Source organism: Enoplosus armatus, chromosome 21 (genome assembly GCF_043641665.1).
Source record: "Enoplosus armatus isolate fEnoArm2 chromosome 21, fEnoArm2.hap1, whole genome shotgun sequence".
Taxonomy (NCBI): Eukaryota; Metazoa; Chordata; class Actinopteri; order Centrarchiformes; family Enoplosidae; genus Enoplosus; species Enoplosus armatus.
Window position 1 is genome coordinate 7,613,343 of NC_092200.1, and position 27,774 is coordinate 7,641,116.

The 27,774-nt window shown below is 41.3% G+C and overlaps 1 protein-coding gene across 1 annotated transcript; it reads right to left on the reverse strand.

Annotated features, from left to right (window-relative positions):
* On the reverse strand, positions 1 to 27,301 carry ube3c (ubiquitin protein ligase E3C). Its single transcript, XM_070928047.1, has 24 exons — positions 27,185 to 27,301; positions 26,438 to 26,548; positions 26,197 to 26,250; positions 25,888 to 25,962; positions 25,035 to 25,181; positions 24,795 to 24,910; positions 24,512 to 24,669; positions 23,455 to 23,608; positions 22,241 to 22,461; positions 21,930 to 22,081; positions 21,209 to 21,396; positions 18,071 to 18,157; positions 17,815 to 17,972; positions 17,245 to 17,471; positions 14,337 to 14,441; positions 13,851 to 13,938; positions 11,681 to 11,778; positions 10,751 to 10,883; positions 8,521 to 8,768; positions 5,507 to 5,719; positions 3,478 to 3,666; positions 3,322 to 3,388; positions 2,825 to 2,955; positions 1 to 1,177 (listed from the first exon to the last, which is right to left on the reverse strand). Exons 2-24 carry the CDS (start codon positions 26,501 to 26,503, stop codon positions 1,007 to 1,009), a joined length of 3,246 nt encoding a protein of 1,081 aa, XP_070784148.1. The 5' UTR covers positions 26,504 to 26,548; positions 27,185 to 27,301; the 3' UTR covers positions 1 to 1,006.
* Positions 27,302 to 27,774: the final 473 nt, after the last annotated feature.

Consider the following 27,774-nt stretch of genomic DNA (forward strand, 5'->3'; position numbering starts at 1 on the left):
TGCAAAAAGAAAAGTGGGTTTATTCATTTCATACACGCTTTTCTCTTTTTTTCCACCCTGTTGGTACACTGATCATTTGTTAGCCTTTATCAACGTGACGCGGTTGTTGCTCCCTAAGAGCAAACTTCAGGGCACTGACAAGGGAAGAGATTGTTCACCTTAGCGAGCATGTGTGAATACATGAGGCCTCCGTTCAGCACACAAAGGGAAGAAAAACAAACCTGTACAAATACTGAATAATACAAGAGTAGTTGTAAACATATACATATTCACAAATCCATAATCATATAATATTTTCCCCCAATCTAGTCCAGCAATATAAGCCATTTACACACTTCACATGGCGTGTGCACACTAACGGTATGGTTATCGGACATGACGGTTATTACTTGTAATAATAATCATTGGAGAAATCACAAAAACTGGAGTTTCGATGACCTCGACATGAAAAAACATGATGGCTATACACAAAAGCTCCTCCATCTCCGCAGCCCTTGGCACACCACAAGGTGGTTTTAGAGTCCTACAGTCTGTCCCTGTCCATCTGTTATATTGCCTTTTTTTTTTTTATATGATGCCACTTAATCTTTGGTGAAAAATAACTGTCCATTCATGTTAGATTACAAGAGAGCAGCTGCTGCTCTTGATGTTTTTTACTCTTGCATGATATTTCCTGCAAAATTCAACTGCATCACTGTTCTTCTAAAGTGTTCTGACAAGTGATTAAACATTTAAATTACTTAAAAGCAACAAGGATTAAAAAAGGCTTCCTACCCCGCTTCATCCATGCACCCCCTTTTCCTCAGTCTGTGGGTGACCACAACCTCACCATCAGCTTGGCACGCACACACTCATACACACACAAACACAGTAAATCAGGCAGGTCAGTGCATCATTTGTTTTCCCTCCTCTCCCTTTTTTTCTCTGTTACAAGTCTTTTTTTCCCCCAAGCCATTACTGTGGCGTCGAGTCCATGGATGCAGGGACAGAGAAGCCTTTGCCCTCCTCAGCTCAGCTCGAACCCGGCAGAGGACTCAATAGCGTACAACAGCTTGTTCCTCATCAGGTGCTGGTCGCAGAACTCTGGGAGCTTGAGCAGGTTCATGCAGGTGCTGGCGGTGGGCAGGCGCTCCAAGTCGTTACCGCCATTGTGGATGCAGAACACCGGGTACAGCTCCTGTGTGCATACGAACTTTGTTAATAAGTGCCTGACAAATTGGCTGAAGTCACAGAGAGATTGGAACATTTTGAGGCATTTAAAGACGAGACACAAAATGAGACGTGAATCAACTCGTGTTGATGATCACAATGTCCAGAGCAATCCCGATTAAGCAATAAATGTCAAATTCCACAAGGGGATAAATGTTAAAAGACAGACATTAAGCGTGAAGCTAATACAGTGGAAGTATAAATTTAGGAAATCAGGTTAGTGCTTGAAAGGTACTGAGTGGGAAACTGGCCCACAGTTTGACCCTTGGATGACACACTGGAGGAATGGTCATTTCATGTTGTCTATCTGGCATTTTTTTAAATCAAGCCTCCTTATGATGAGGCCACCTCATCTGCCGACTGTGACACTGACCGTTTCCATCACAAGCCGGGCCACGAATAAGCCCCTCCGCCCTGATTTCATCCTGCTATTTAAAGTTAGCATATATGGTTCAGCGGCCATACTCGCCCGATTAAATGGCCCTTCGGGGGCTGAGCCGTAATGACCCCATTTTTCTGACAATTACCGTATTAAACTATCGTTGCTTATTGAGAAAGTGCCATTACCACGGCTATCATTTTGGAAAAAAGGAGAGTTTCCATCATCTTTTTTAAATGGCTTCTCCTGACAGAGCTATTTCTCCTCTAATGAATCCTGGGCCGTTTCACGACAGCTAATTAAGGCTTAGCTGGCTCAGGCTGAGGGCCGGGTCAGGGGCCGCTCCCCCCACGAATTACCGCCCTTTCTGGCCTGGAGAAGAGACAGGGAAGGGGGGGGGGGGGGGGGGGGGCATCCACATGCTGGCCAAAGTCAAATTGATTAAATGAGAGGGAAGGCAACTCTTAAACCTCCGAGAGGAGGTACTGCAAAGGATTTTAAGGAGAGTTTTGTTCCCTCACTCGACTGCAGAACTTCAATTAGGTTTTCTTAACTAATGACAGTCATAAAGAGTACTAAAACCAATCATATGATGATTACACCTTCTGGTTAGACCAAGTAAGACACATAAAAACTCTTTAATGGCTGCGAGCAACACATTCTGCTTTTTTTCCCCCTTCTATCTCAAACTACCTAAGTGTCCCACAAATCAAGCCAGTGAGAAAGTGAAACGGCTTCCAATTAGGAAATCATTTCAGATAGGTTAGCAATAATGATTCAGCACTGCTGAAACAATGTTTAGAACTAGGGAAATATAGTTTCCTTGTATGTTATCATTTAACAGGAAATTACTGCTTTCTGCCATGTCACACAGAAGGCAAACGTTCAAAAGTTCAACCTGCTGCAGAGTTCTGAATGGCAATATTTGTCCAGCCAGGATCTCCGACCAAGCCCACACATACAGGGAAGGAGTTCTTCAACAGAGGAAGGTCATGAACTATAAAACAACAGTGGACGTGGAGATAAGACCTCACCACACTCGCCTGGTCTTATCGCTGCCTAATTTGAAAATGATGATTTTGAGGGCTGTTATCAGTCTAGGTATTTTCATTACAAGCCCATTAAGAGGGAACACTCCCTTCTGTTGAGCTTGGATAAACTGCCAATAATGGAGAATACAAGTAGTAAACAGTCTGCAGAGTAAGTACAGGAAGCTCAAGTCTGGTAAACCCTCACCTTGAAGCCCAGCAGTGGAGGTCTGGAGCAGCTGGTGACAAACTTCAGCAGCTTGCGCTTTTCATCGTCTGTGAAGCCTTCGACCACCTCCCAAAAGATTTGGATGACTGGGTGAGTCGCCGTGTACCCACCTAAAGGACGAAGGAGAAAAATCATATTATAACCTGATGACATGTCAGTTTCTCAATTGTACAAAAAGGAACATCTCACAAATTCTACACATGAAACTGTTAACTTGTCATGAGGACTCAGTCTGTGAAAGGCCTGTTGAGGTTATAAAGCCTGAATTATGCTGGGAGGTGTGGGGTTTTAATTTAATTTCATTTACCAAGCACAGAGGGTCTAACAAAGAGACACTGTTGAAAAAGTCAGGATATCTCGGCCTCTGCTACTTAACTTCTTTTTTTTGTTGTTATAAGTTAGTGCAATACTAAAGTACCCCTACAAGGGTCTCTAAGCACCAAAGAAAGTGGAAACTCCAGCATAAATATTTTTACCTGAGTAGTTTGTGAACTTTTTCAGGTCATCAAGACAAATTGGCACATGAGCCCCAGATATCAGCACCTATTCAGAAGGTAGAAAAACATACATTTTAGGATTCTGTGAGTTATATACATGTTGTAGGACAGTTTTGCTTGTCATGTGCAGTGTACCTGGATCTCCTGCTGGTCAAACATGCGCAGCCACTCCAGGTTTACCACGTTGGCCAGGCCCTGTCTGAAGGCCAGGCAGTGAGGCCTGATCTGCTTGTTCAGTCTGTAGTCGGCCACCAAATGGATGTAGGCTATCCGGTTTGCTGTGGTCACAGGTATGTCTTTGCCTCCCAGCTTCAGCTCAACCACCTGGGTCAAAAAGACACGTCTTAGTTCTGTTTAAATATGACATACTCTGATAGTAGCAGAGTAATATTACTGTTGTTAGGTAGCCATACTGCACACTTCATTATGCATATCACTGAAGCTGCCAGATGACCAACAAACAATCAAAGTGCCAGGTGGATTTCATTCAATCACAGAAAAATAATTAAAATGTTTTCCAACAGCACTCTGATTAAAGGTATGGCTCATTGTGAGTGTGAGTGGTTAATTACATTTCAGTGTTTCTAAATATAGCACATCCCAATGAACATCTGGTCCAATACAATTTGGCCTCAAGTTCTCTTTTCATTAGCTATAGAGCAGTTAGCACTTGATAGGATGTGCTCATCTCTGTTCATAAAGCTGGGTGTATGACGACATCATAGCAGCTACAGGGGAACAAATTATTACGTTCATCTTTTCCCTTTGCAGTTTTCCTGCATTTGGCATATGTGATCTTGTGTTTTCAGAACATAATGACTTACTTATATAACTGTGACTAACTATGACTTATTAACTAAGTAATTTAGTTCGCAAATTCACTTTTAATGACCCGTTTCTTTTACTTTACCTCCTATAAATCCCAATACAAAAGGGGGAAATCGGACATCACCATTTTTTGTTTTTTGAGTTTTCAAAGCAACATTAAGCAGCTTATAGGGGCCACTTCCTGAATTGATGATGTGTCAGCTGCAAATATTGCAACATTATACAATCACAAAATCATACACTGGATTAAAAGAAACAAAAGAAGAAAAAGACGGACCGAAACCTTTTGCATTTTTTTCAGTCCAGAGTTCAGAATTTTAATCCAGTGTGCCGATATTCATTACCACAAGTTGGAAAGTTTTTGACATGTGCCAAACATGTGGTCACACGTAGACGGTCACAAAAACTGACTGAGAGATGCTTAACAGGATATTTGTTTAACAGCAGTACAAACTACAGTCAAAAACGACAATAGACATGAATAATCACCTCTCTGACGCACTCTTAACAAAAACTGATTGATAAGCGTCACAAAGGTATTCAGTGCAGCGATACTGAATTAGATTGTATTATAAAGTAAGGTGTTCCTCTCATTTCTTCCATCCCCGAATGCTTCATACACCATGTGGTTCACTGACAGGTAATCATTTTCTGCTTTTTTCCTCCCCCACAGCGGATTCTGATTATGTGCTAATGTAAGAGAATTACGGTCCTTATCTTGCTTGCTTTGGCTATCTCACGAGGGCAAATGCAGGGCAGACTGCTCCCGGGTGTGTGCCTAATCTTTCACAAATTGTTTTCCCTATCGTGTTTGAGATGCCCTATTTGCGACCAGGAGGGCTACATTGTAACTTGACCGTTTCAGGTGTTGTTTGAGAAGAGCTAATAAGACGCGTTAAGGCCCTGAGCAAACAGGGGCTCCGGGTAGAGTGCAGGTCTGGGCCCAGGTGACTCAAGAGTGGTGGTGGCGGGTCGTCTTCGCAGCCTTGAGCTTTGGAGGGGACGTGCTTAAGAGCAGCGAGTTGCTTCTGTCAGGCGTGTTGAGATAATTTCTGAGGGAAAGGCAGGTGGAACGGTCAACAGAGCGGCTGTGTTCCCTGCGCTGCAGCAGAGCTTAGGGCGACAGTGGCGACGTGCTTTATCTCTCTCAGAGCTGAAAAGTGGTACATCATGAGGGAAATGAATTATTAACGCCACAAAGAGGAACCAAACAGGAGGAAGGAAAGACGGCTGAATGAGAGGTACTGACCAGGGTAGAAACAGAGATGGAAAAAAAAAAAAGAACATGTGAATCATTTATCCGACTCCATCCCACCCCGTCCCCAACCACCGTCACCTGAGCCTCTCCCAGGTCGTTGTTGACCACGGTGAAGTTGAGGCCCAGCTCCTCCACGTCACCCTCATAGCTCTTGAGGAAGAGAAGGTTGCGGTACATCTCCGGGTCCAGCGATGCCAGGTGGTGGATGTCCACATCTGCACTGGTTCCCAAAAGTTTGGACAGGAAGAAACTGGCAAAGGGCAACTCCACCAGCATGTTCTCGTACAGCGCCTGCAGAAAAATGTGGCTGTTAAGTGGAGGACAACTGCAGGACAAGGATACAGTTCTTTCTTGTAAATTCCCTCCACAAACATCAGTCAATCAGTACAAATGAGAAAAAGCTCCGAGCATTAAACAAAGTGATTGTTTATTGCTTGGGTGTCACTGAATAAAACATGATGATTAGATAACCGAGATAACTAAATGCACTGTGGCCTGCATCAAGTAGCAAGCATAATATTACTAAGTACATATCCAAAAATCTGATAACAACATACATTACACAACTTTAAATTTGCCAACTAATCTTATATCAAAGAATCAAGTGATAAGATCTGGTCACATCAGAGTGACTGAGAGCAAAACACAGAACACAATCTATCTAAAACACACAGGCTGCTGTTTCACCCACCTCAAACTTTATAAATGCCAATTCTCACCTTGACCTTAAATGCCATTAAGAACCACAGCCGGGCAGGTGACTCATAAAACCCAAAGCTAATGTACTGGAATAGTCCGAAAAAGAGCCCGTTGGAGGCATTAAAATATACAGGTCTTTATAAATGATAGCGCTAAAAACCCTGACCGCATCAGCTAAATGGATTATAAATCTAGAGGATTTCCATAATGCATGCATCTTAAACACACACGCACGCATAAATCACGGCTATTTTCTAAACACAGGTTAATTGCGCAACTTCAAACATTGTCTATTTTTTATGCAAAATAATCCACTTAGTATTTCTCTCGTGGCCGGTGCTCGTTTCAGACCATATGCGCCGCGTGGCCCCTTGAAACCTATCAATAACACTTATGCCGGGAAGAGGCAGCAATAAGTATATGGAAAAAACCTGTAGCCTTATTTTTTCAATGCCACTTACTTTATTTATGAGTGTTTATTGCCAGAAATTGTGCCAAAATGACTTGGGCTGGAAGGAATTAATTATTATGGCCCGGGCCTTTTAATATAAGTGAGTGCAGTGGCAACGCAATTAAAGCAGATCGCGGCACCATCAGGTGGAATAAATGCCAGCAACGTTGCAGGTGCATTCTGTTAGCTGCCAAATACATTCCTTAATTTACAACATTAAGAATCAATAAAATTATAATGCCTTTCAAACGCATCTCTATCAATCAGGGGCGCCAACCTCACACACCTCTAAAAAGGGAACTATCAGATCAGTGAGAGGAGACTGCGCAGAAGTCTGGTGGGTATGGCAGGAGGAGGAGGAGGATGAAACTTTCCTCACCCTCACAGTTTACGGAGTGGAGAGGCCACTGCTGATGAGGTTGGAGGTTTTGTACTAATGAGAGGAGAATGAGGCACAAAGAGAACCTCCTACAGGCCATATTGCATAATTAGAAATGTGATTTTGACAAAACCATGTCAGCAAACACTCCAATCAAGATTAAATTAACTTTCCGGTCTAAAGTCTGGAGGGATGCAACCACGAAAGCAAAGAAACCTGTTTTCACGTTTCACCATTTGTGGCTTAAATCTTTCAACTTGTCAGCTGGGTGGACAAGTGAGGAAGAGGGATGATGACCGGCCCCTATTCTGATGTTCAATCCCATTTCAGTGAGTACCCTAGACAAGCCACTCCTGCCTGTAATACATCACCTCCACAACAATGGCACGCCTCGGACATTAATTAACAATATTAATCTCCTGTGTCCTTTGAGCCGCAATGTGCACTGTGCACTGTGCACACTGCAGCAGCGGTGATGCAATCCCAATCTATATAAACGGTTGCCTTTTATCCAGGCAATAACGGCACTAAACAAATATCAATACACCTCTCAAATGGCCACTCAAACGTCCATTTTTATGGAGAAAGAGGAACTTAAGGTAGGGTTAATTGAAAGTCAGATTCAAATTAATTTCCCCCCACCTAATTGCCTGAACCATTAGCTATTGAGAGCACAATATCGAGGTAGTGGGGGTGGAGAGCTTGTAGCTGCTGATTGATAATTTCTCACTTGCAAAGAATACAGAGAGGAAGAACAAGAAGATGAAGAAGAAGGGGAGGAGGAGGAGGAGTTACAACGCTCTAATAAGTGGACCGGACCATCTCGGGCCGAGCAAGAGAGAAGAGACCTGGATGTTCCTGACTGTAAAACAGATCAAAATGCTATTACCACATGCTTTGAACGCTTATTTATGTCCCTGTCTGTGTGGGCTCGCTGATTTAGTGCCAGCCAAATGCAATCACTACACAAACAAGAGGTAGGAATCATTGGCTAATGGAAGGCCTAATTGAGAGGCGACCGCTTGTCATGAGGTAATTCTTCTCCGGGTTGAGATGATAGCCCACCCCCCCATGAGGAAGGCATCTTGATAAACAATCACTACCACATGCATTAAGGATGATTTAGGAACATTAGGCTCTAATAAATAGTGCCATCAGAGGAAGGAAGGGACAGAAAAACAATGCCGTCAACAGATTATTCACAGGGCTAATTAACAAAACTCAAGCTTGCACGTGTGCCAGGTTCAAGTTCTAACCCCAGCCCTAAAATCTTTTTCAGAAACAAATGATGGCAATTTCTCCAAACATTGTCAGCTCCTAGAACAAACACCAAAACAACCTCTAAATTTACATATGCAGCGAGGGCAGCATTGACACCGACTGCCGTTGATCTTAATTGACATATTGACCATCAAACAGTCTGCGACTAAATCTTACAATAAACTTGATGCTTATATCAACAGCTTTAATATCTTCAGATGTTCCTCCTTGTTTTAGAGATTTTAAGGGTTTTGTTTTTTTTAAAGGACATCATCATTATTAGATTTTACTTTGGAGGCTCACCTTTCCGAGGATCCTGCCTAGAAAGTAGTAATGCCTCGTAAAGGATTCTCCGACCAGCATCTCTGCAGCGGGGTTGGGATACAGCAGACCCTCGTTGGTGGTCTTGAAGAAGCCCTGGTTGGGATTGAAGCCAGACTTGAGGAGCTCGTTGAGGAACTCGCGAAAGATGCCGCCACCGTCGATGCCCGCCTCATCCAGGCCGTGAGCGTTCAGCAGGTGGACTCTGATCCTCTTCTTCAGGTCCGGCTCTAACATGAAGAAGAATTTATGGAGGTACCAAAAAAAAAAAAAAGAACAATAAACAAAACATAAAGTTAATGGTCACAATAAACTTCAGCTTTATAAATGTGACCAACAGCTGAAAAAAGACATCAGTGATTTTCATTCTTTACTTTAAATTAATTTTACAGCTATTTCCAGCAGGGGAATGAAGTCAAACAGGCTTTGTTTGATGGTCCTGATCCCACCTCAGGTTCATATTACCTTTTAAAAATAAATCAGATCCACTTGACCCCTAAAAGCTACTCACTTAAATGGGTATGAAGTTATTTTGGCAAAGTCAGAACACATCAGTCCTTGGCCTTGTAAAACAACAAGTAATCAAAAACAAACATTTTGTGACACATTCTTTATACAGTTTAACCTATGTTTCCCTTTTTAAAAAGGTAGGAGGTTGAATCTCCTGTAACTCCCTGTGAAATACAACCTCAGGTTTTACCAATTACTCTGATTTGTTTCTTCTAAACATTTAGCAACATTTTAGCTTTGCACACCCTATTTGTGTTTTAATGTAGTAACAAAAGAAAGCAGACAAAGTGTCATCAATACACTACAGATAGTGATTTTTGGGTGAGCCCCTTCATAAGTGGTTTTAAAAGCATGTTTTTTTTACTTTATTTTTATTTATCCAGGACATCCACTTGAGTTTGAGCATCTATCTCGCGAGTGAGATTTGGCCCAGACGGCAGCTCATAAACAGTTGTACATAAACCAACAATTAAATGAAAACACAATTAAAACATACAATAAAACAATGAGTTAAAGCACATGACATATTCGTAACAGACAAGAGGACACAAGCAAGTGTAAAGAGAGAGAAGCAGTGAGACTGTAGCCTGTAGAAAAACAAGCTCAGCAGTCAAACCACTTTGATACTGTAGCTTTTACAAAAGCTTTTAAGTCTTGGTCTTAGTTTTTAGGCCATTTTAAATAGTGGGGGTTTGGATACATTGACTTCAAACCTTCACATTGCTTTTTCCAGATCAACCAAGGTTAAATTTGTTAGTAATTATGTGGAACATTTTACCAGTCTATGTACAACATCTACATCATTTGGTTTCATCAGCAAATGTCTATTTTCTCATTTGATCTCTATATTTTTACTAACACTGACTCAATGCTATGCTCAATGCAGTTGATCAATTCTATCATACTGTATCTAAATGTTTAAATCCATTGTATTAACTTCTTCAGGGAGGGTTCACTTACAAGGTCTCACCTTTTTCTCCATTAGATATTATTTACAATCCGTATTTGCTGCACAATATATACTTTAAAGATAGACGAGCAAACTTTTCAATTAATGGTCTGATTTCCTGGTTCCTCTAAATAGAGAAAATATAATTCCAATACAATTCAAATCTAGTGTATCAGGTTGTTTTTCTCAACAAACATATTTAGCAAGAAAGCACTTTCTTGACCTGCAGAATATTCAAATCAAATTCTATAAAGAGGTCATCTTTCAGAATAATTAATGTACAGTGATAAATCAAGGCAGCTATAACTTATAGACACATAAATGATATAGATCATGTCTTCAGCCCAGGTCGCCTACTACTCTTTTTAATCAGATTGCCCCCACTGAAGTGCCCTTTCAAATTCAAACACAAAAGAGGTGACTTAAAATAATTGATTCTGCTTTTATGTGATCCATTATAATAATCGGAACCACAATTATTCTTTACCGAAATTCAATACTCTGCACAAGGAGAGCGCTAACCTTCATCTTTAATGCTAACCGGGACCTTGATCCTCGATATTGAGATTTTATAGAGCATAACAAGAGTTTCAGTAACAGTGTCAACATTTACTAAACCATGCTTCCTCTCCACTTGTACTTGTCACCTTGAAAATAAATGCAGGAAATAACACAGCACATGTCAAGTGTGCTGGCCTCGCATATTTAACACAACTAATGATTTTATTTAAACTGTAGTGATGCTCGCCGTACCGTTTTCTGGAGAGAGTTTATCGTAGGCATCTTCATAGATATAGTTGCGTCTGATGGTGACATTGATGCCATCAGGGAATGGCCCGTCCCCCTGCACGTCCCGTTTGTCAGCATAGATTAACCTCTGGAAGATCTACAAGACAGGTGTAAGCCCAGTGGCAGGGTCAGTGACAAATCCTTTCTGTTGTAAAATGTTTCATTCTGCTTATAGATGCTGCTATATATTAATCATCCTTTGTCTTTGATCATCTTTTTTTTGGCAGATCACGCCTTTTTTGGTAGTTCAGAGCAAAAGCAGATAGAAAGAATGTGGGAAAAGGGTATAAAAAGTAACTCAAGATGTTGATAAAATAAACTTATAACAAACTGTCTATCCAAAAGCAAGGCACCACTAAGCATTGACAAGTAAAATCAAAGCAGATGTCTGAGGCGTGAGTCAGACGGAAAAACAAAATGACAGGGGACATTATCTGCAAGCCCTAGATAGCAGCTGGTATTAAAATACTACGGCAACATGACAGATGTGCCCACACACCTGACTAGACATCAGTTGGATGTTTGCCCAATATCGTGTGGTTAATCCTGACAGGACTGATCATTGTTACCCCACAATGGCCTCCCTAATCTACAAATAGACACATGATGATACTTCATAATAAAACTGTTATCGTAACAATACCAAAGCTTCTTTTTAAGAATAGAACAATTATGCAGCACCATTATGGTCTCCTGTAGCACTGGTCCACTTCCAAAATAGGATGTTAAATGTATAATAGCATGCATTTTCAGCATAAACAAAATGTTTATATATACTTGTAATTGATAGCACCCTCATTCTGACGGCAACAACATAATTCCTCAGAGAGCCCTGCAATTCTCTAATACACCAATATACTTTTTGTGGTCGTGTGTGGGACAACAGTGCAGTACCTTGACTCGCTCCTCGAAGGGAACCACAAAAGGGAGCTCCGTGAGGATGGCCAGATGTCTCTCCTCAGACACAGACAGCTGTGGAGGCTCTAAGCCAACTGCAGAGAGACAGACAAAACCCAACATGTTAGAGCGTTTCCTTATTTTGGACAATCAAATCGTTCATCCCTCCTCGTGTTTACTGCCCAAATATATTATGGACAAAATTCTGACTTTTTCTAGATAAAACTTTTATCTTATGGTAACTTTTACCATGTTATGTAAAGATGTACTATTGCACAAATTATGAAAAACATCATAAAGTATTTTGGCCTACAATACCTAATTTATTTTCACAAGACAAAACACTCGGTCCTGATAGAGACCCTAAAAGACTTGCAGATGAAATTTTTTTGGTTACTGTGAATTCAAGTTGAGTGAAAATCACTCTGTCTGCACACGACACAAACTGAATTAAATGCTGGAAAACATCTCAAACTAATCAAAAATCCAGAATCTAATAAATATTTCTAATGAGTTATTACTCTTCCAAACACACAAAATGTAGACATTCCTATCTTGTAATGGTTTTATCATAAAAACAATGTTTATTTAACAGGAAAATAACATGTTTTTCTTGGCTGCTGGGCCTTCATCATAGTTAAGTGACATTTTAGATTTAGAGTATTTTGTCTTCTCCTCCACAGGAGTTCAAAGGTCAGGGTCAACTACAGAAGGACAGGACTGAATCTGGCAGGGATTCACAGCATTGCTCAGGGAAACTTTAGCTGGAGGAGTACTTCCCAACATCAAATGTCCTCTGCGTGTGACAACTATCTAATAGTATCATTACCTTCCTCACTGCTAAGCTCTGTAAGTAAGACCAAGTACTCTGTTTACAGACCAGCCATTAAAGCCATCCTACACCCTTTTAATTACACCCTTTTAATGAACCCGACTGTGAGCTGCCCATTCACCTGCCAGGCTTTATCCATTAAGCTGATGTTTGTTTTGTATCAAACTCAGGGTTTAGACTGTTTAGCCCACAAAAAAAAATCGCCACAATAGCTAAACTGCTCTTCACCCTCCTCGCTTTGCGTCCACCGCAGCTCAATTATTCTGCTCAATTAGTCAATCTGATCTGCATTTTCCCATCAGGTTTCCATCTTTGAGGAGAAATATGGCCTCAGAGTGGTCAATACGCTGCTCATTCATCAGCCGCAGGCCTGTCCATTTAAGGAAATGAGAAAAGGCCAGACAAACACATGGACCAGATGTGGCTGAGTTCATCAGGTACTTTCACACTAATTGGATTTATCCCATACAGCCTCTGAGTGGGATTAGGAAGATCATACACACATTGTTATCAGCTTGTTTTCACACCATACTTCACAGAAACCTGGGACGGCTCAAAGTGAGCCAGATGAAGCCCTGCCTGCGTCAGAGTATTTTCCTCCAAGTGCCTAATTGAGTTAATGAAGAGAAAATGTGGTAATATATCTTTGTTAAAACAGGAAAGCTTTTCTGCTCCAGCTGCCCCTGTGAAGTGGAAGAAATCTTTACATTATGAGGCATTTAAAGCTGAAAAGTGCATGATCACTTGTTTAGGGAGAATCATTTACACCAAAGGACAGTTCAATTTGCACCTCAACTCCTTCCCTCCATCTACTATACACAGAAACTAGGGAGATGACTCCCAGGTCCTCTTATGGGAAATATCAACGCACAGCTCTATAGAATATGAAAAGCAAACACGGAGAAGGTGACATTGGGCAGCAATTACGATGATTTCCTGGGCTATGCATCAAGCTGACACGAGCATTACTGTGTACGATTCTACATTTCCACTCATTGCCAACGCAGTAGCTCTCTGCTGCACATCAGTGCGGCATTTTGGATTGAACAGTCTTGGAGTTGCGTTCTAGCTTTCATAGACTATTCTAAGACAGATAATTGCCCTCTACTTTTAAGGGCAAGAGAAATGTCAAAAGGATTCAAATGTTTTTCAGGCATATGTGTGTTCATTTTTTGCACGCTGAACAAAAATATAGAAAAGCGTTTCTTTTCAAATAGTATCGGGCTACTCAAAGACCTGCATTCACATAAGTTAATATAGTATTTTCAGGTATTAATAGGTTTTAGGTCTAAGTGGTTTTTGTAACAACAAAAAGCAATTAACATTTGATACTACCATCAAGTGTTGACTGAAGTGGCCCAATGCGGCCCATCCTTCGCGTTCTCCACACATGTCTTGCAGACGGGACATACAACTGGGTGACCTGGAGGGACAAGAGGCAGGTAATGAAAAAGAGACTTCTTTAAAATAACCCTTAAAAAATTACTGTCATTTGCTTTAGGATCTGTGCGTACTTGTACTGTTGTACTATTTATTCTTCTCACTTGTAAATATAAACGTTTGTGGTCTTGACTGTTACTACTTAAAACTGGAAAGCTAATAGCTTTTATCCTGACTAGGACTTCATCTTTTACGGGGAAATTAATAGAACTACTACAGTACTCTCTGACTTTACCCACTGCAAGGTCCTCATAGTAGGAAGCTTTGTGAATACAGCTCCAGATTATCACGTGTTTCACAATAAGGCTAAAATGTGACATTATATCACATCCAACTATGAACAAATAGAAAATCTAAACAGCTGTGATGACAATCAAGCACCTTATCTGCTCGGATGTTGACCTCCGCTGAGAGCCAGTGACCTGCTGGACAGAAGGGTCGTCTGATGTCACGAGCTTTCACCATCTTCACCAAGTTAGTGATGACCTGGGTAGTAGATCAAACACACAGACAGGCACACCCGTACATTAACATCTCTAACTTCACTTCATTATAAGATAAAGAAACGTACATTTCAAATAGAGAACACAAAACTGATAGAGGTTTTTCTGTATATAGGCTGTTCAACAGGATGAGGTGCCTTCGCTTACAGAAAAAAAAAAAGCAATTTGAGAATTCAGCCATTAGCGAACCATTTATGGGGAGTATAAAAGAAAAACGACCTGTGCCGTCCCTCAATGTCCAGCCCTGTTAATTACTGGTGAGGTCTGCTGACATCAGCCATCGGACAGAGAATGCAAAAGAAAGTGACGGCAGCATTGGTTCACAGTGCTACAAGTACCAGCATGGCTCAGGCTGGCCGAAGGCTCATAATGACAATCATATTTCTCTTTAATGCAACTGTGAAACATTTCAGGTGACCATCAACATAGGCTTCACTGAAAATCTGCACTCTGAAGTGGCCAGTTTTCTTTTCTCTGAATTTCTATTCACTTTCATGTGCTTTCGTTACCTAAAGTTAAATTTAGATGTGCGATACAATCACTAAAAATGTAATCTCTACAGAAATAAATATTTTTTTGTGTTTATAAACAACATCTACCTGCACAATTAAAGACGGTCCAGGATTGGGACTGAGGACCTTTTAGTAGCACATTTACTGGGCAAACATTTAGGTTTCAGCCTGGACATAACAGGCTCTGCTGTTGCTAAGGCTAGTCGCCGCCAGACATCTGCTATATAACCTCGTGCATGTCATTGCATGAAGATTCGTTAAGGGAGCAGTTACGTCTGCCAATAACAGTTACAGCCAGTCCATTTCCATATAATACCCAGGCTAGATTATTTCAATCGAAATGTTCTTTTCTAAAGCACGTCATTTTCATAGAGCGACAATTAATCTCGGCCAATCACTGCGAGGCAACCAGAGTCCGCAATAATGGCAAGTGCAAAATGCTGTAAAAGACGCGTGGCGATGGGTTTGGAGCCGGCCTACCCCCTGACTCTGAGAATGAATAAGCATTCCTTAATTAGCCCATCGGGTTAAGTGCAAGCCTTAATGGGCCTTTCCCAAACTCCAGCGTGACATCGTTCTCCAAACATGGCCAAGAAGAAAGTTCCATTAGCAATATTAATACAAGCTTAGTTGATCATTTTCATTCAATTAACTTCTTTCAATTAAATAGATAGCTCGACAATGGAGGTGATAAAAGATGGGGAGGGACGGCTGATGACACGAACCAAACATTAGCGTGTTAGGGGTCAGCGGCGTTAAACCGACTGTAAATCCCACCGTTCAATTTGGAAAATGCATTTCCCCTGCTCCCCACTTCTTTAATGGGTCGTTTTAGCTGACAAGAGGCCTTTGAGCAGATCTTTTATGAAAATCCCCAACGTGCTCTTCGCGTATTTGCCACCTTTCACAGAACTCCAGTGTTCACTTTTAAATCCTTCTGTCAAAGACTAACAGCCAAGAACAAAGTCGCTTAATTACCGTTTCCTTGATGGAGAGTGGAGGGACGGAAAGAGGCGAAATGAAATGTGGAATGAGAAAAAGAGCTGAGGAGAATGAAGTTAATGCTGTTTTCTGCCTCATTTGTTCTGGGTAAATAACCAATGGATGACCTCCATGGCAGCGCTCCACCTTGTCTTTGCCTGCTCATGCATATCTGCTTGATTTCCACTAACACAGACAAGCATTAGGCCACTATGCTTCAATGCACAGAGGGGACACACAAGAGTTGTCCCCAATGTTAACGTGTCACATCATCACATGCTTTTAGGTATCAACAGAACAGAAACCAATCTTGAACTATCACGAGACCTCATGAAAAACATTTCAGTGTGAGAGGAACATGTATGTACAGACTGACAACATTTATGTTTGGTTTCAACTGCTTCTCATAAAGTATGTGACTGCTTTGGATGACTATTCATATCTATTCTAGGATGAAATCCATATCCGACACCAATATTGGCCGACAGATGTGGTTAAGACACGTGCAAATGAACAACAGTGTCAAAAGATATCACATCCAGTGCTCAGGATTTGACTCTTGACACAGTACTCTTAATTAAGTAGTCCAGTAATTCTGGATTATATTTATTGCTTGTCATCTTGATCAGAAAAATAAAAATTCTTATTTTAGTACTACTTACTGTTTGAACACGTTTAAGCAGCTTAAGTTAGAATGACAACACTCTCATGAGATGCAGTGGCTGGTAGCTTGGTGTTAAACCCAGTTGGAAGCAGGACTGAGGTAGTTTTATTTGCCACTGAGGTCAAATAGTTTAGTTTAGTAATCGTTTAGACTGCATGAGAAATATGTGTGTGGCACAACCTGCAAGCACATTTTGCCATAAGAATGAGGTCAATGAACCAGAAGGATTCCATGTGTCTTTCACTTATGTTGCTGCCGTCTCACTACTCAACTTCAGTTTTCAAATCGTCTACAACACAGGCCTGTGTGTGTGTGTGTGTTTGGGTTGACAACGTGTGCACACACACAGTGGCAGTGTGGCCTCCAGACCCCTCCCACTTTATTTCCCACGCTTCACTTAAAAAGGTGAGAGTGAGGGGCAAAACAATAGCAAACAATAGACAACCGAATTTAAAATTTTCATACATGACTGTTTTTTTCGACACCGCATCAAGCGTCAGTCTTGACAGCACAGACACATTTCTCCAAATAGAAATTGAGCAAGCAATTTTGGGCACCATATTTGCAACAATTTTAGACAATGAGTACTATATATGAATTATAAAATTAAGATTTTCTTTATGTCTTACCTTGAAGAGCTGTACCCAGCGTTTCTGCTCGGCCTGGATGCGCAGCTGAACCTCAGTGTTTGTCTTGACGCCCACACTGCGGAAGGCAGCCATGTACTCCTCACGGTGCTCGGTTTTGGTCTCGGGGTAGGCCAGCTTGATGATTCCCAGGCACGCGTCCCTCAGACAGCGAGACAGAGTCACCAGCTCTAAGAGCGTGAAGGGCATCATGGTGGACTGTGCCTGACCTGTTGAGAGGGAGAATGTATTCATCGTCTTTAACAGATATTGATTTTCACATTTACATGGCGGGAAGACGGTGTGTGAGTGCTGAAAACAACAGACAGTGACAATATATTATTATGTGAAGACCACCAAATGAAGGAGATGATAGAGGAGTGTCCACAAGATAACCAGGTCCCAATCAGACATACATAATGTCCAGCAATCCCCTAGCAATGTATTCATTTGACAAAAAGTAGATCAAAGGGCACAGATAAGGAACATCAGGAAACATAACATGAAAAGTTTGAGGGAGCAAAACAATTACATTTTTAAAGATCCAGTGAAACAGATGAAAAAGTCTACTACCTTCCATTTCGTGACCGAAAAACTCGCTATCATGCACAGAGATAAGCGAGTGGCTGAAGAGAGAGCTGAAGAGATAGAAGAGGGGAATGATGCGGTTGGAGTCCTCAAACGACATGGGAGACCCTCGTGAGATCAGCTGCAGCAGCGGCACCATGGAGCTGAGGGGGCAGACGGAAAGGGAGAGACTACATATGAGGTACAGACTGTACGTACACAAGCAGAAATATATAAATAATAGTACAATGAATTAGCTCACCCAGTGATCATTTTCGTTGTCATGGAAGTGATCAGGTGCCAGAGATGCCTCAGGAAACGTGCGTTGAAAGCTAAACTGTACAGAAGTCTGTAGAGAACAAAGAAGCAGAGAGACACATCAAATTTAAACATGTTGTTTTGATAAAGTACAAGGCTCTCATCAACAAGGCGACATGAGCTAGAGAGCTATTTCATTCAGATGACACAATCAGTGTGAAGAACTGTAAAATTACTTTCCGTCAATCTGTCTGCTACATTGAGATTGTTAACTTTGCCCTGTTAACCAGAGGACACAAGTAAAAGGGGGGGGGGGAATAAATGACACCGTTAACCAACATTTCTCTCATAGAATTTTCTTGGCCTTTCTCTCCCCTTTTATACCTTGTGAGGGCTGAAAAGAGATTAAATGAGCCATTAAGCTTTATTTAGGCGAGGCACCTTCCATTAGTAAACTAGTTGCTGGCGAGGGTACCCAGCTCGGGTCATAAACAGCCCTCTGGCTTCCTGCTGGAGCCCCATTTAACTTAATGGCCAAGGGAGCAAGACAATGGAGGACGGAGGAGGAGGGGAAGCCTGGTCCTCACTGTGACCCCGCAGCGCCAGCATGCTTCCACTCTCACAGTGAATTACATGATAACGGCGAGGAGGGCCCACATACCTTGCTATAGTCACCCTGCACTGAACGGGCTGTGGCACCAAGGTGTGAAGCTGCTCTTTGTTCAAGTGTATGTGTGTGTGTTTGTGTATACTCCTAAATTGCATGGCTTTTCACACAGAGGGTAAGTACAGGTGACAATAATGTGTTAAGTAAGCTAAAAGGCAAAATAAAGTGCCCCTGCATATAATAGGCCCTTGTTTAAGAGTGACAGTGCTGACACCTATAAGGAGATATTTAATAGGGCAGCATCATGTATTCTCAGTGGAGGAGAGGAGTAAAGGTCATTGGAGAAAAAGAGCAGAGATAAAAAGAGAGAAGAAAGTAGAGAGGGAAAAAGGGAATCCTATATTTCCTCAATATTCTCATCTCAATGTCAACGCTCAAATTCCCATTCCACCGTTCAATCTACCAAAATAAATTCAGAACTCCCCAAATGGAAATGAGCATTAGGAGCAGAGTGTCAGACAACCCTCCATACGGCTTGAAAAATGGTTTGTGCCGGGCACACACACCATCTGTCAGTACTACAAGGCTAGGGAGAGAAGCGCGGAGTAGTGCTGTGGGCTCATAACAAGTGATGCAAGTGTATGATTGAAATGGGAAACAAAGCACTAAATGCCAGCTGACATCCTGATTTACGGCCTGAGAGAACGCAAACCCCCATTTCAATCATGGAATGAACCACTAATAAACAAAGTCAAGACATCAAACAGGGTTGTGTGTGCATGTGTGTGTGTGTGTGTGTGTGAAAAGCAGCTAGATGAATAACACCGGGATCATTTCATTTTGCGGTAATGAAAGAATCTCTGTTCAGCAGAAAAAAATAACAGCTGTGCTCAGGTCAGATTTGATACCATAAAGACTGAACAAGCGAGTTTCCACCTAAATAATTTGTTTTGCAGGCTATTGTGTTAACATGATCAACATCATTATCTCATGACAAAAATCACAGCAACCATTCAAAAGTAAATGAAGGACCAAAGCTCACTTTCATCAGGGCGAGCCCCGTTAGCAACAGAGCGCTACATTGGGTGAAACCAAACTATCAAAGTGAAATTACACCAAATATCCAACGCTAAACAATTAAAGTGAAATTACACCACACCCACTAGAGCAAACCTGGGCTAAGTACAATTAGCAAACCAATCAAAAATCAATTTTGGTCCGAATCATTGTACAGCTTTAAAGTCGTCCTCAGAAAAAAATCTTTTCATGAGACATTTTACATATTTATTAAAAAGGCAGCGTGCTGGGCTGGCTGGACGACTGGCCAGCCTCTCTTTTTTTGCTGTAAGAGCAGTAAATCAAGGCCGAGATGCAATTTGCTCCCCTTAGCCTCTTGTAAAGCTATCCCGTCCACTCCTGCAGTGATTAATCTTTCTCAGTGAGCTAATTATTTTGTACAGATATCCAATAATGATGGAAGACGAAGGGCAGGATTTATGGTAAAAGCAAAGAGAAGGAGGAAGCCGTAAAAAAATTAAGGGGAGCGGGGGATATACAGTGAATTTCTTCTAAATTCTGTTCAACCATTCGTAAGCAGTACTGCTAAATTGCTAGTTGACCATCAGACTCTAGCTGCATGTGTCCAGTTTTTTTATTACTGTGGAAGCTAATTTATGTTTATCCTTTTAAGCATGGTTTTGGGAAAGCTAGGGCTAATAAAAAAACAGATATACAGTAAGATACAGATGCAAACGTGATATGAATGTTCATACATCAACATCCCCACCCACACATTTAAATCAACTGGCAGCAACCGGCTCCACTAATAATTAACTAGAGCAGGTTGATCCACAAAGCTCAGTCTGGATCACCTCCCGTCAGTCAATGCACCCCCCCCCACACACACACCACCTCTGACATCCTGGCCCTAATGTAATCAACCTGAGAAGAGGTAATTGCCCTCATCCAGAACTGACAGCTTCCCTGACATCCCTGCTTCCTTTGCCGGTTGTAAATGCCAGTGGGTGCGGACCACTGATAACTGCCTGCCTCACTTCGCCGTTATTTACATTACTGCTTACAGCGCGGAAACACATAAAGACACAGTTTTCCTTTCAATCAGGTAGGGGTGTAAACAGGCTCTCTGAATTCAAGGCTGAGCTCGACAAGACGTGTAAAATGTTATGATATCAAATAAAAATGAGAAAGGCTTTAAATGTGTTTTTGTGTTATGTTTTGATTCAGAAACACCTGCTTCACTGTGAAGTGCACCTTGGTTGTATAATTGCACCTTTTATAATTCCCCCCCGGGAGTATTTCTGATTCTGACTGGTTACAGTTACTATATTTAAAATACCAAAAGTATTTCAATGAAATTAGAGAAGATTACCTACAATCTCTGCTATTTTTGATAGATATACGTTGTAAAGTTCTCCTGTCATTTGCATGATGAAGCAATAACAACATGCTAAAGAAAATGCACTGTGTTGTTTTGTAAAGTTTCTTCCAAAATAAATGAGATTTGTGTATTTGTACCTGACTTTTGGCACCATGAGGCGATGCTGGACCATGAGTGTGTGACAGATGGACGCCATCATGGTGAAAACCTCCTCGCTGGCTGAATCCCTCCACACCAGGTTCAGCAGGGCGTTAGTCTGATGCTTAGTGTCCAGCTTGCGGACACACTCCTCTGTGATCAGCTGCACAGAGATTCTGCTGTCATCCTGATGGAGAAGGAAACACACATGGGTTGGAAGATGAGGGATGATATGCAATTTTATCATTATTTACTTTACCATGTGCCCTCAGAATTGCTCTGTACTGAGCCTATATCTATATCACACTTAGGCTACCACTGTTCCGTCTGCACTGCCAACACATGAGGTTGAAAACTGCAATAAATCGTACATACAGGCTACATTGTTTAAGTTTAAGTTGTGCTTTAATGGTATTTATTGTATTAACACTTGTTAACATTTGTTATATTTCAGAATCAGAATCAGAAATACTTTACTGATCCCCGGGGGGATGCACCGGTTCAACTTTTCTCTCCTGTTACCAATTCTGATATTCTGATATCTGAACTCAGGGTACCGATGCGATACCAGTGCTCTTTTTCTCCAAAATCCTTCTAACGCTTCCCTGCTGCCACATATTTATGGGCCAGATTTATCAACAAAACTAATATTGCTCTAATCCTGGTATAATTCCATTACCATGTTCTGTGTATGCATATGTCTGTGTGTATGTATCGTACCTGCATGGGTGGTGGATGGATGCCAGTGTCGTCGTCGTCCTCCGAGTCGCTGTTAACTTCAGGCCTGCTGCTGCTCTCCGACACCGGCAGCAGGGGCAGCAGCGTCTGCAGAGCCCGAAGGTACAGCAGGAGACCCTCCTCTGATAGTGAGCCTGCCAACACACACCCATCAATATTACTGTGCACACCATCATATCTTCATCTCTATAAATCAGTCTCGGAGTTTATACTTCAAATGAGCCATATACAGTATATAAAGTGTGCAGTATGAACACTGGCTTGTGTGCACACCTCTAAACTGTGCCACCTACCTAAGCAGTTCTCCCCTGCAGAGAGGACAAAGTAAAACACCCATGGTGCCTGGCTCTGTGCTGCCGAGGAGGAGCCAATGGTGGCCTGGAGGGAGCTCAGGAAGGCCTCGAATGGGAATGAGAGACGGATGTCCGACAATGCCGGGATAAAGAAGTGAAAGATCTGCTCGGTGAACGGTGCTGAGATAAACTCCTCAGTAAAGGCTGTAAATACAAACTGCCTGCAAGACAAACAGACATAAGACAAGTTAATGCACTGCATGAAAATGTAAAAGAACATGTAAAAGAAAAATACTGTATGTTCATAAAGAAATTAGCTAAGAGGGTGGCTTGTTCTAACATCACCCTGCTCTTTCTGCTGCGTGAGGGCTCCAATATTGTGTCTCCAAACAGAGCTTCTTTGTGTGGCCCAGTCACACACATCTGGTGGGCCGAGTCAGATAATTAGCTGTTAGAGTCAGTGTGTACACAAGTTTCTCTCACTCCCGCCTTGCTTTTCTTCAAAGAAGAAAAGAAGTTCCCTGTCGTTTGTTATTAAGAATGTCTGAAACTGAGGGCAAACAGCCTGATATTCTGCACTCTGGCGAGCGAGCAAGTCTGGGGGCCTTTTATGGCTTGTTGTAAATTGGTCTCTGAAGCAATTACTGCTTCACCACTGACTAGAGGGGACAAAAAACTGCTGTATTTTGTCTGATCCGTTTAATGGATGATTTTTAAAGAATTCATTAGGGACAAAGACTTTCCTGTCCTGCTATCATGCAGTTGTTTTCTCTCTGTACTGAAGTCAGGCATCACTATCTTTCAGTGTATCAGAGGATCCTTATCATCCTGTTATGTGCAGACTGATTTGGATACTCTTAATTGTCAATAGGGGAAATTTGCTTTACAGATTTTCTCAGAGTACACCTTGTAATTCAAGGTCAATGGTGAGGTTATTGCATTATTTACAAAGAGCAATTTTACCATCAGATACCAGTCACCACTGGCAAATACCACTTACGTCTGTTAAAATGCTTACTTTGTTCATCTCGTTTTGTCAGTAACCAGTCACAAAGTGGCAGACAAAAATTCTGCAGTTCCTATTAAACTATATAACAATTATTTGGGCTGTTAAAATTAAACTTGGCAGGTTAATAAGGGAGTTTTTGCACACTGCCAAGTAGCAAGCTCCTGCCACTGTCTGTGTAAAGGCCCTGATCTCAGAGTTACTTCACCTTGCGCCTGTTGTGCAGGAGGAGTAGGTAAAGTGCAGAGGTTTGAGGATGTGCTCCAACAGTGTGCTTGCTAGAGGGACAGAGGGAGCGTCACTGTACTCCAGACTGGAAGGGAGCCTGTGATTCACAAGAATATACAGCGACTTGTAGTATCCTGAAGAGAAGACACAAAGAGAAATTAAGATTCAAAAAGGATGTTCAGACACCAGTTGACTTTATAAAACATCCACTAAAATAATTATACAGTACACACACAGGAGTAAATGTTCCTGTTTGCAGTAACAAGTGTTGAATTGGTGTAAGAATGAAAGGAAGTCAACAGTCCATTTGAGCTTTTCTCAGTGTTACACCAAATGTAACTTGCCCTTAAAAACAACATCAGCTAAAGTCTCATATATACTGAGAATGTAAAAGGAGTAGCAAGGATAACCTGAAACATAAACTGAAAACAGTACTCCCCTATGCTTCATATTTTTAGCTGTAAAAGTAGGGCTTGCCTGTTTGCTGGGTTAATTAGGCTTCAAGACATCTGACTGCAGGTCTGACTGTGAAAATTAGTGTGTTGACGGGTATTAATAAATTTAAACAGCTGAAGCTGTTGAAATGGGCCATACTTCTGGGAAAATGTAAACACTATGCGACATACTTGACCTGTGCACAGCACTGTATATACTCAGGTGCCAGTCAGAGCAGGAACTGCCCATGCTCAGATAAAAGTAATCAAACACACTTGAGACCAATTGATATTGACACACATTCAACATCTCTATACAATGCTTACTGTTTGACAATTAGGCCTGAAAAGGTTTATTTGTGTCTGTTCTACAGTACACACTGGAATAAGATCACCGTTTGCAATACTGTAGTTTTGCATCATCCACAAAACTGACTCAAAAACAATAAGATTATGCTTCTGCAATAAAAATACACTAATTATCTTCTCAATCATGGCCAAGACAATAATGTCAATGGTGACTTCTCAAAGTAACACCAGATGTATAATATCTTCATCATGAATGAATGCACAATAAGCCAGTGACTCCCACTGCGAACGTACCTTTCTGTACCATATAGTGCAAAATCTGCTCGAGTAATGAAGCTACATAGTTAGCATCTGGAATAACAGGAAGATAGGTTTTCTCCGAAGAAAAGATTTCTAGCATCCGCATGGGAACTGCCACATTTAAACTGTCATCCTTGCAGTTCTGTAAGAGTCTGGGGAGACAAAAAGAGGGACAAGTCAAATGATGACTGCAACTTTCTTCTGTATCACCCCACCACATGTTTCTGCATCCAGCAGCAAAAAATTTGCCAAGTTAAACTTTTTTTAAGTACTGTACCTGCAGCAGAAGCCTAAGATCCTCTTGATCTGAAACATACATGTCTGTCTCTGTGGGCCCACCAACAGCTTCACAAACTGACTGTTGAGTTTCACCAGGTTCTGGCACAACCATATCTTCATGAACACACAAACAGACACAAATTGTAAGATATGTATTAGGCCTCTGGCTGGAATAGCCTCTGTGAAACAATCAATATACTTGTAATTGAAGAGCATCAAAGATATATCAAATTCTCACCAATCTATGTGCATCCACACTCTGTCTGTAGAAAAATATGAGTTGTCTTGATAAGAGGCAAAGACCAGGACCGTCCAAGACATACTGCCCTCCCCCTGCCAGCGTCTGGCTGACACACTCATCAAACCTGGCCCTCTGGATGGCATACTGGAAGAAAAAGTTCAAAGGTCACATACTGCAAATGCTTTGTTTGCACAGACTTGTTTGAACAATATCACAAACACTTTACAAATAGGCGGAAACAAGTACAGTCTGACTACCATTCTTATCTGTCAAGCCAAGACAGTAATCAGTCGTGAAGACGTGTTGTGATTTATCTGCTTTGCCAATACAAAGGTCTTAGGGTCTTGTCATGAGCATTGAATGTGTGTCTATGGTAACTATTGGTGCTCGAATAAATGAACCACCTTGAAACACTAAACTTGGTTTACTAACTAAGTGTAAAAGGTTAACTCATCTTTAGTCACCAAAAGTAAAGTATCTACAAAACCATCAAACAGGCAGCACCATCCATAAGCCACCTGCATGTTACAGGGTTTAATGTGTGACTGCTGACACACGTCAACGAAAGGTATCAATTGCTCACAGATGTTATTTTAAATTAGGCTCACAATACTCAGTGTTTAGCAGCCAACACCCTCATGTTAGTAACAATAGCCAGTACCTACAGTTTGGGGTTTAACTTGGTCCTACTTTTACTCTATTTCAAAAGTTGTTGTTTGACTCAACAACAACAGGCTACAGATACAGCTCACACTTCTGATGCACAAAAATATATGTGATAAATGATATAATGTATGATTTTGAAGATAATGTAAAGAAAAAGAGGTCTGTGTGGTGCTTGCAGACTTACCTGTTGTTTCAAGTCCTGGTAGCCTCGTATGTAGGACTGAATAATAATAGCATTCTTCAGTCGTTTTCTTTCATCCTAAGTATTAAAAGAACACACCATACCTATTAGCATGAAAACTTAATATTCGGTTGTTGTTGTGCAAAGTGATATAAGTAGTACAGGTTGATTTTAACAGTGGAAATATGTCTCTACAGGAAAAATCATTGAGGGTTTCTTCAAATAAACAGGCAAGACAGACACCTGCAGTGGCATTTAAGACATGCTCTTCATGAGTAGCATGTAAACAAAACATTGCACAAACATAGTTACCTCTCTTTTTCTTCTTTCTTCTTGAGTGCGGTGCAGCAGAGATGCTTTCTCCTCCTGAGAAGCAACACAAGAGAACATTTAGGGACTTGGTTTAAAAAATGACATGCTTTGACAAAACAGTTTTGCTAAGCACAGATATGTGAGAACTATTTGTTAGTTGGGAAGAGCATACATGTTGTCACTGGTTTGTTACTGACTCATTTCACTCCATCTTCCCTGCTAAAAGTCAAATGACACTTACCTTTTTACTTGCTCCTCCAAGTGATACCTTGGGTCTTGTCTTGAAATCTCCCTCAAAGCTAAACATTGTTAGATTTTTCCCATTGACTGATTCAGAGGTTGCCACCTACTTCTGAAAAAGAAAATGAAACGAAATCAAACTCAAAACCTAATACCTAATAGCAGAGCAAACACTGAAACAAGTGACGAAATGAAACAGAAATGACATGAGGACTCGTAACTTAACTAGCTAGCCCCAACTTATAGACAATTAACTTAACAGTTAGGCTAATCGATTATTCAACCATAACAGGAAACTCCTGCATTTGCTGTTTGCAATTTGTATGACCATATAAAACAGTCATGGACGTCAATGTGGACGACTTTAAAACAAGACAGAAGGTTAACTTTAGCTATTTATCCGGCTGACAGCTTCAGTTTGGTCGCAACAATAGTTAGCTAGCCGGTTAACTTAGCTAGCTAATGACTCAGCAGCTGTCAGGTGCTAAACGCTGCCGTTCACGTTATCTGACTCCAAGCAGCAACTGAGACACCAAATCCCAAAACATTTATTGATGACATGTCGCAGTACTGTTTCATACATTTGTGAGTAACATGATTTTGTTGACGTTAGCAGTGCAGCTAGCTAGCAGAGCAGCTAAGCACTCAGTCAGGCTAACTTTACGGGGGGTGTCTTCCTAGTATCCGCATGTCCTTTTTGACATCGCTCATATTACAGGACACTCGTCTGAGAATTAGAATCGTTTACCTTTGACTTTTGAATTAAGGAGTGAAACAGACACAATAACTCTGGAAAGGCTGTTTAGGTTAATCCAAACGTCAAGTCTTCTTTTCCTTCTCTGTCTAGAAATCAACACAACACAGGGAACAGCCAACTTAAGTGTATCCGGTTCCTGCGATGTCATGGAGCTGATTGGACGAAACTCGTGCCAATAATATCCGAGCGGCTTAAACCCGCCTCTCAACTAGATCCATTAGGAAGGTTCTGGGACTGCTGAGTGTGTGTGTGTGTGTGTGTGTGTGTGTGTGTGTGTGTGTGTTTCAGATGTATTATATTTAGATTAAAGAGGAACTCCACATTAAGATTAAGGTTTATTCATATTATTTTATTTGCATTGTGCTCATAATTATGTTAATTGCAGGTGATTCCTCTCCAACAATACATAACACACTTTTGCTTCTCAAAACTAGCTTGTATGCATCTCCTTGAAGTTGAAACGTTATAGGCAAAGGCATAGAAAATGAATGGATACACCGTCTGAAACTCTATCATCTTTTATTGACACAAGAAATTGTTTCATAGGACCCTCGTCACACAGCTGAATAAATACCCAAATA

Bases quoted from the DNA above. Each gene is read 5' to 3' on its own strand.
- ube3c (XM_070928047.1), bottom strand. From the start codon at position 26,503: ATGTTTAGCTTTGAGGGAGATTTCAAGACAAGACCCAAGGTATCACTT. The intron at 25,182-25,887 runs GTAAGTCTGCAA...TTTTTCTTCCAG, and splicing joins ACCAGGACTTGAAACAACAG to TATGCCATCCAGAGGGCCAG. The intron at 23,609-24,511 runs GTACGTTCGCAG...TCTTCTCTTCAG, and splicing joins GCACTATATGGTACAGAAAG to GATACTACAAGTCGCTGTAT.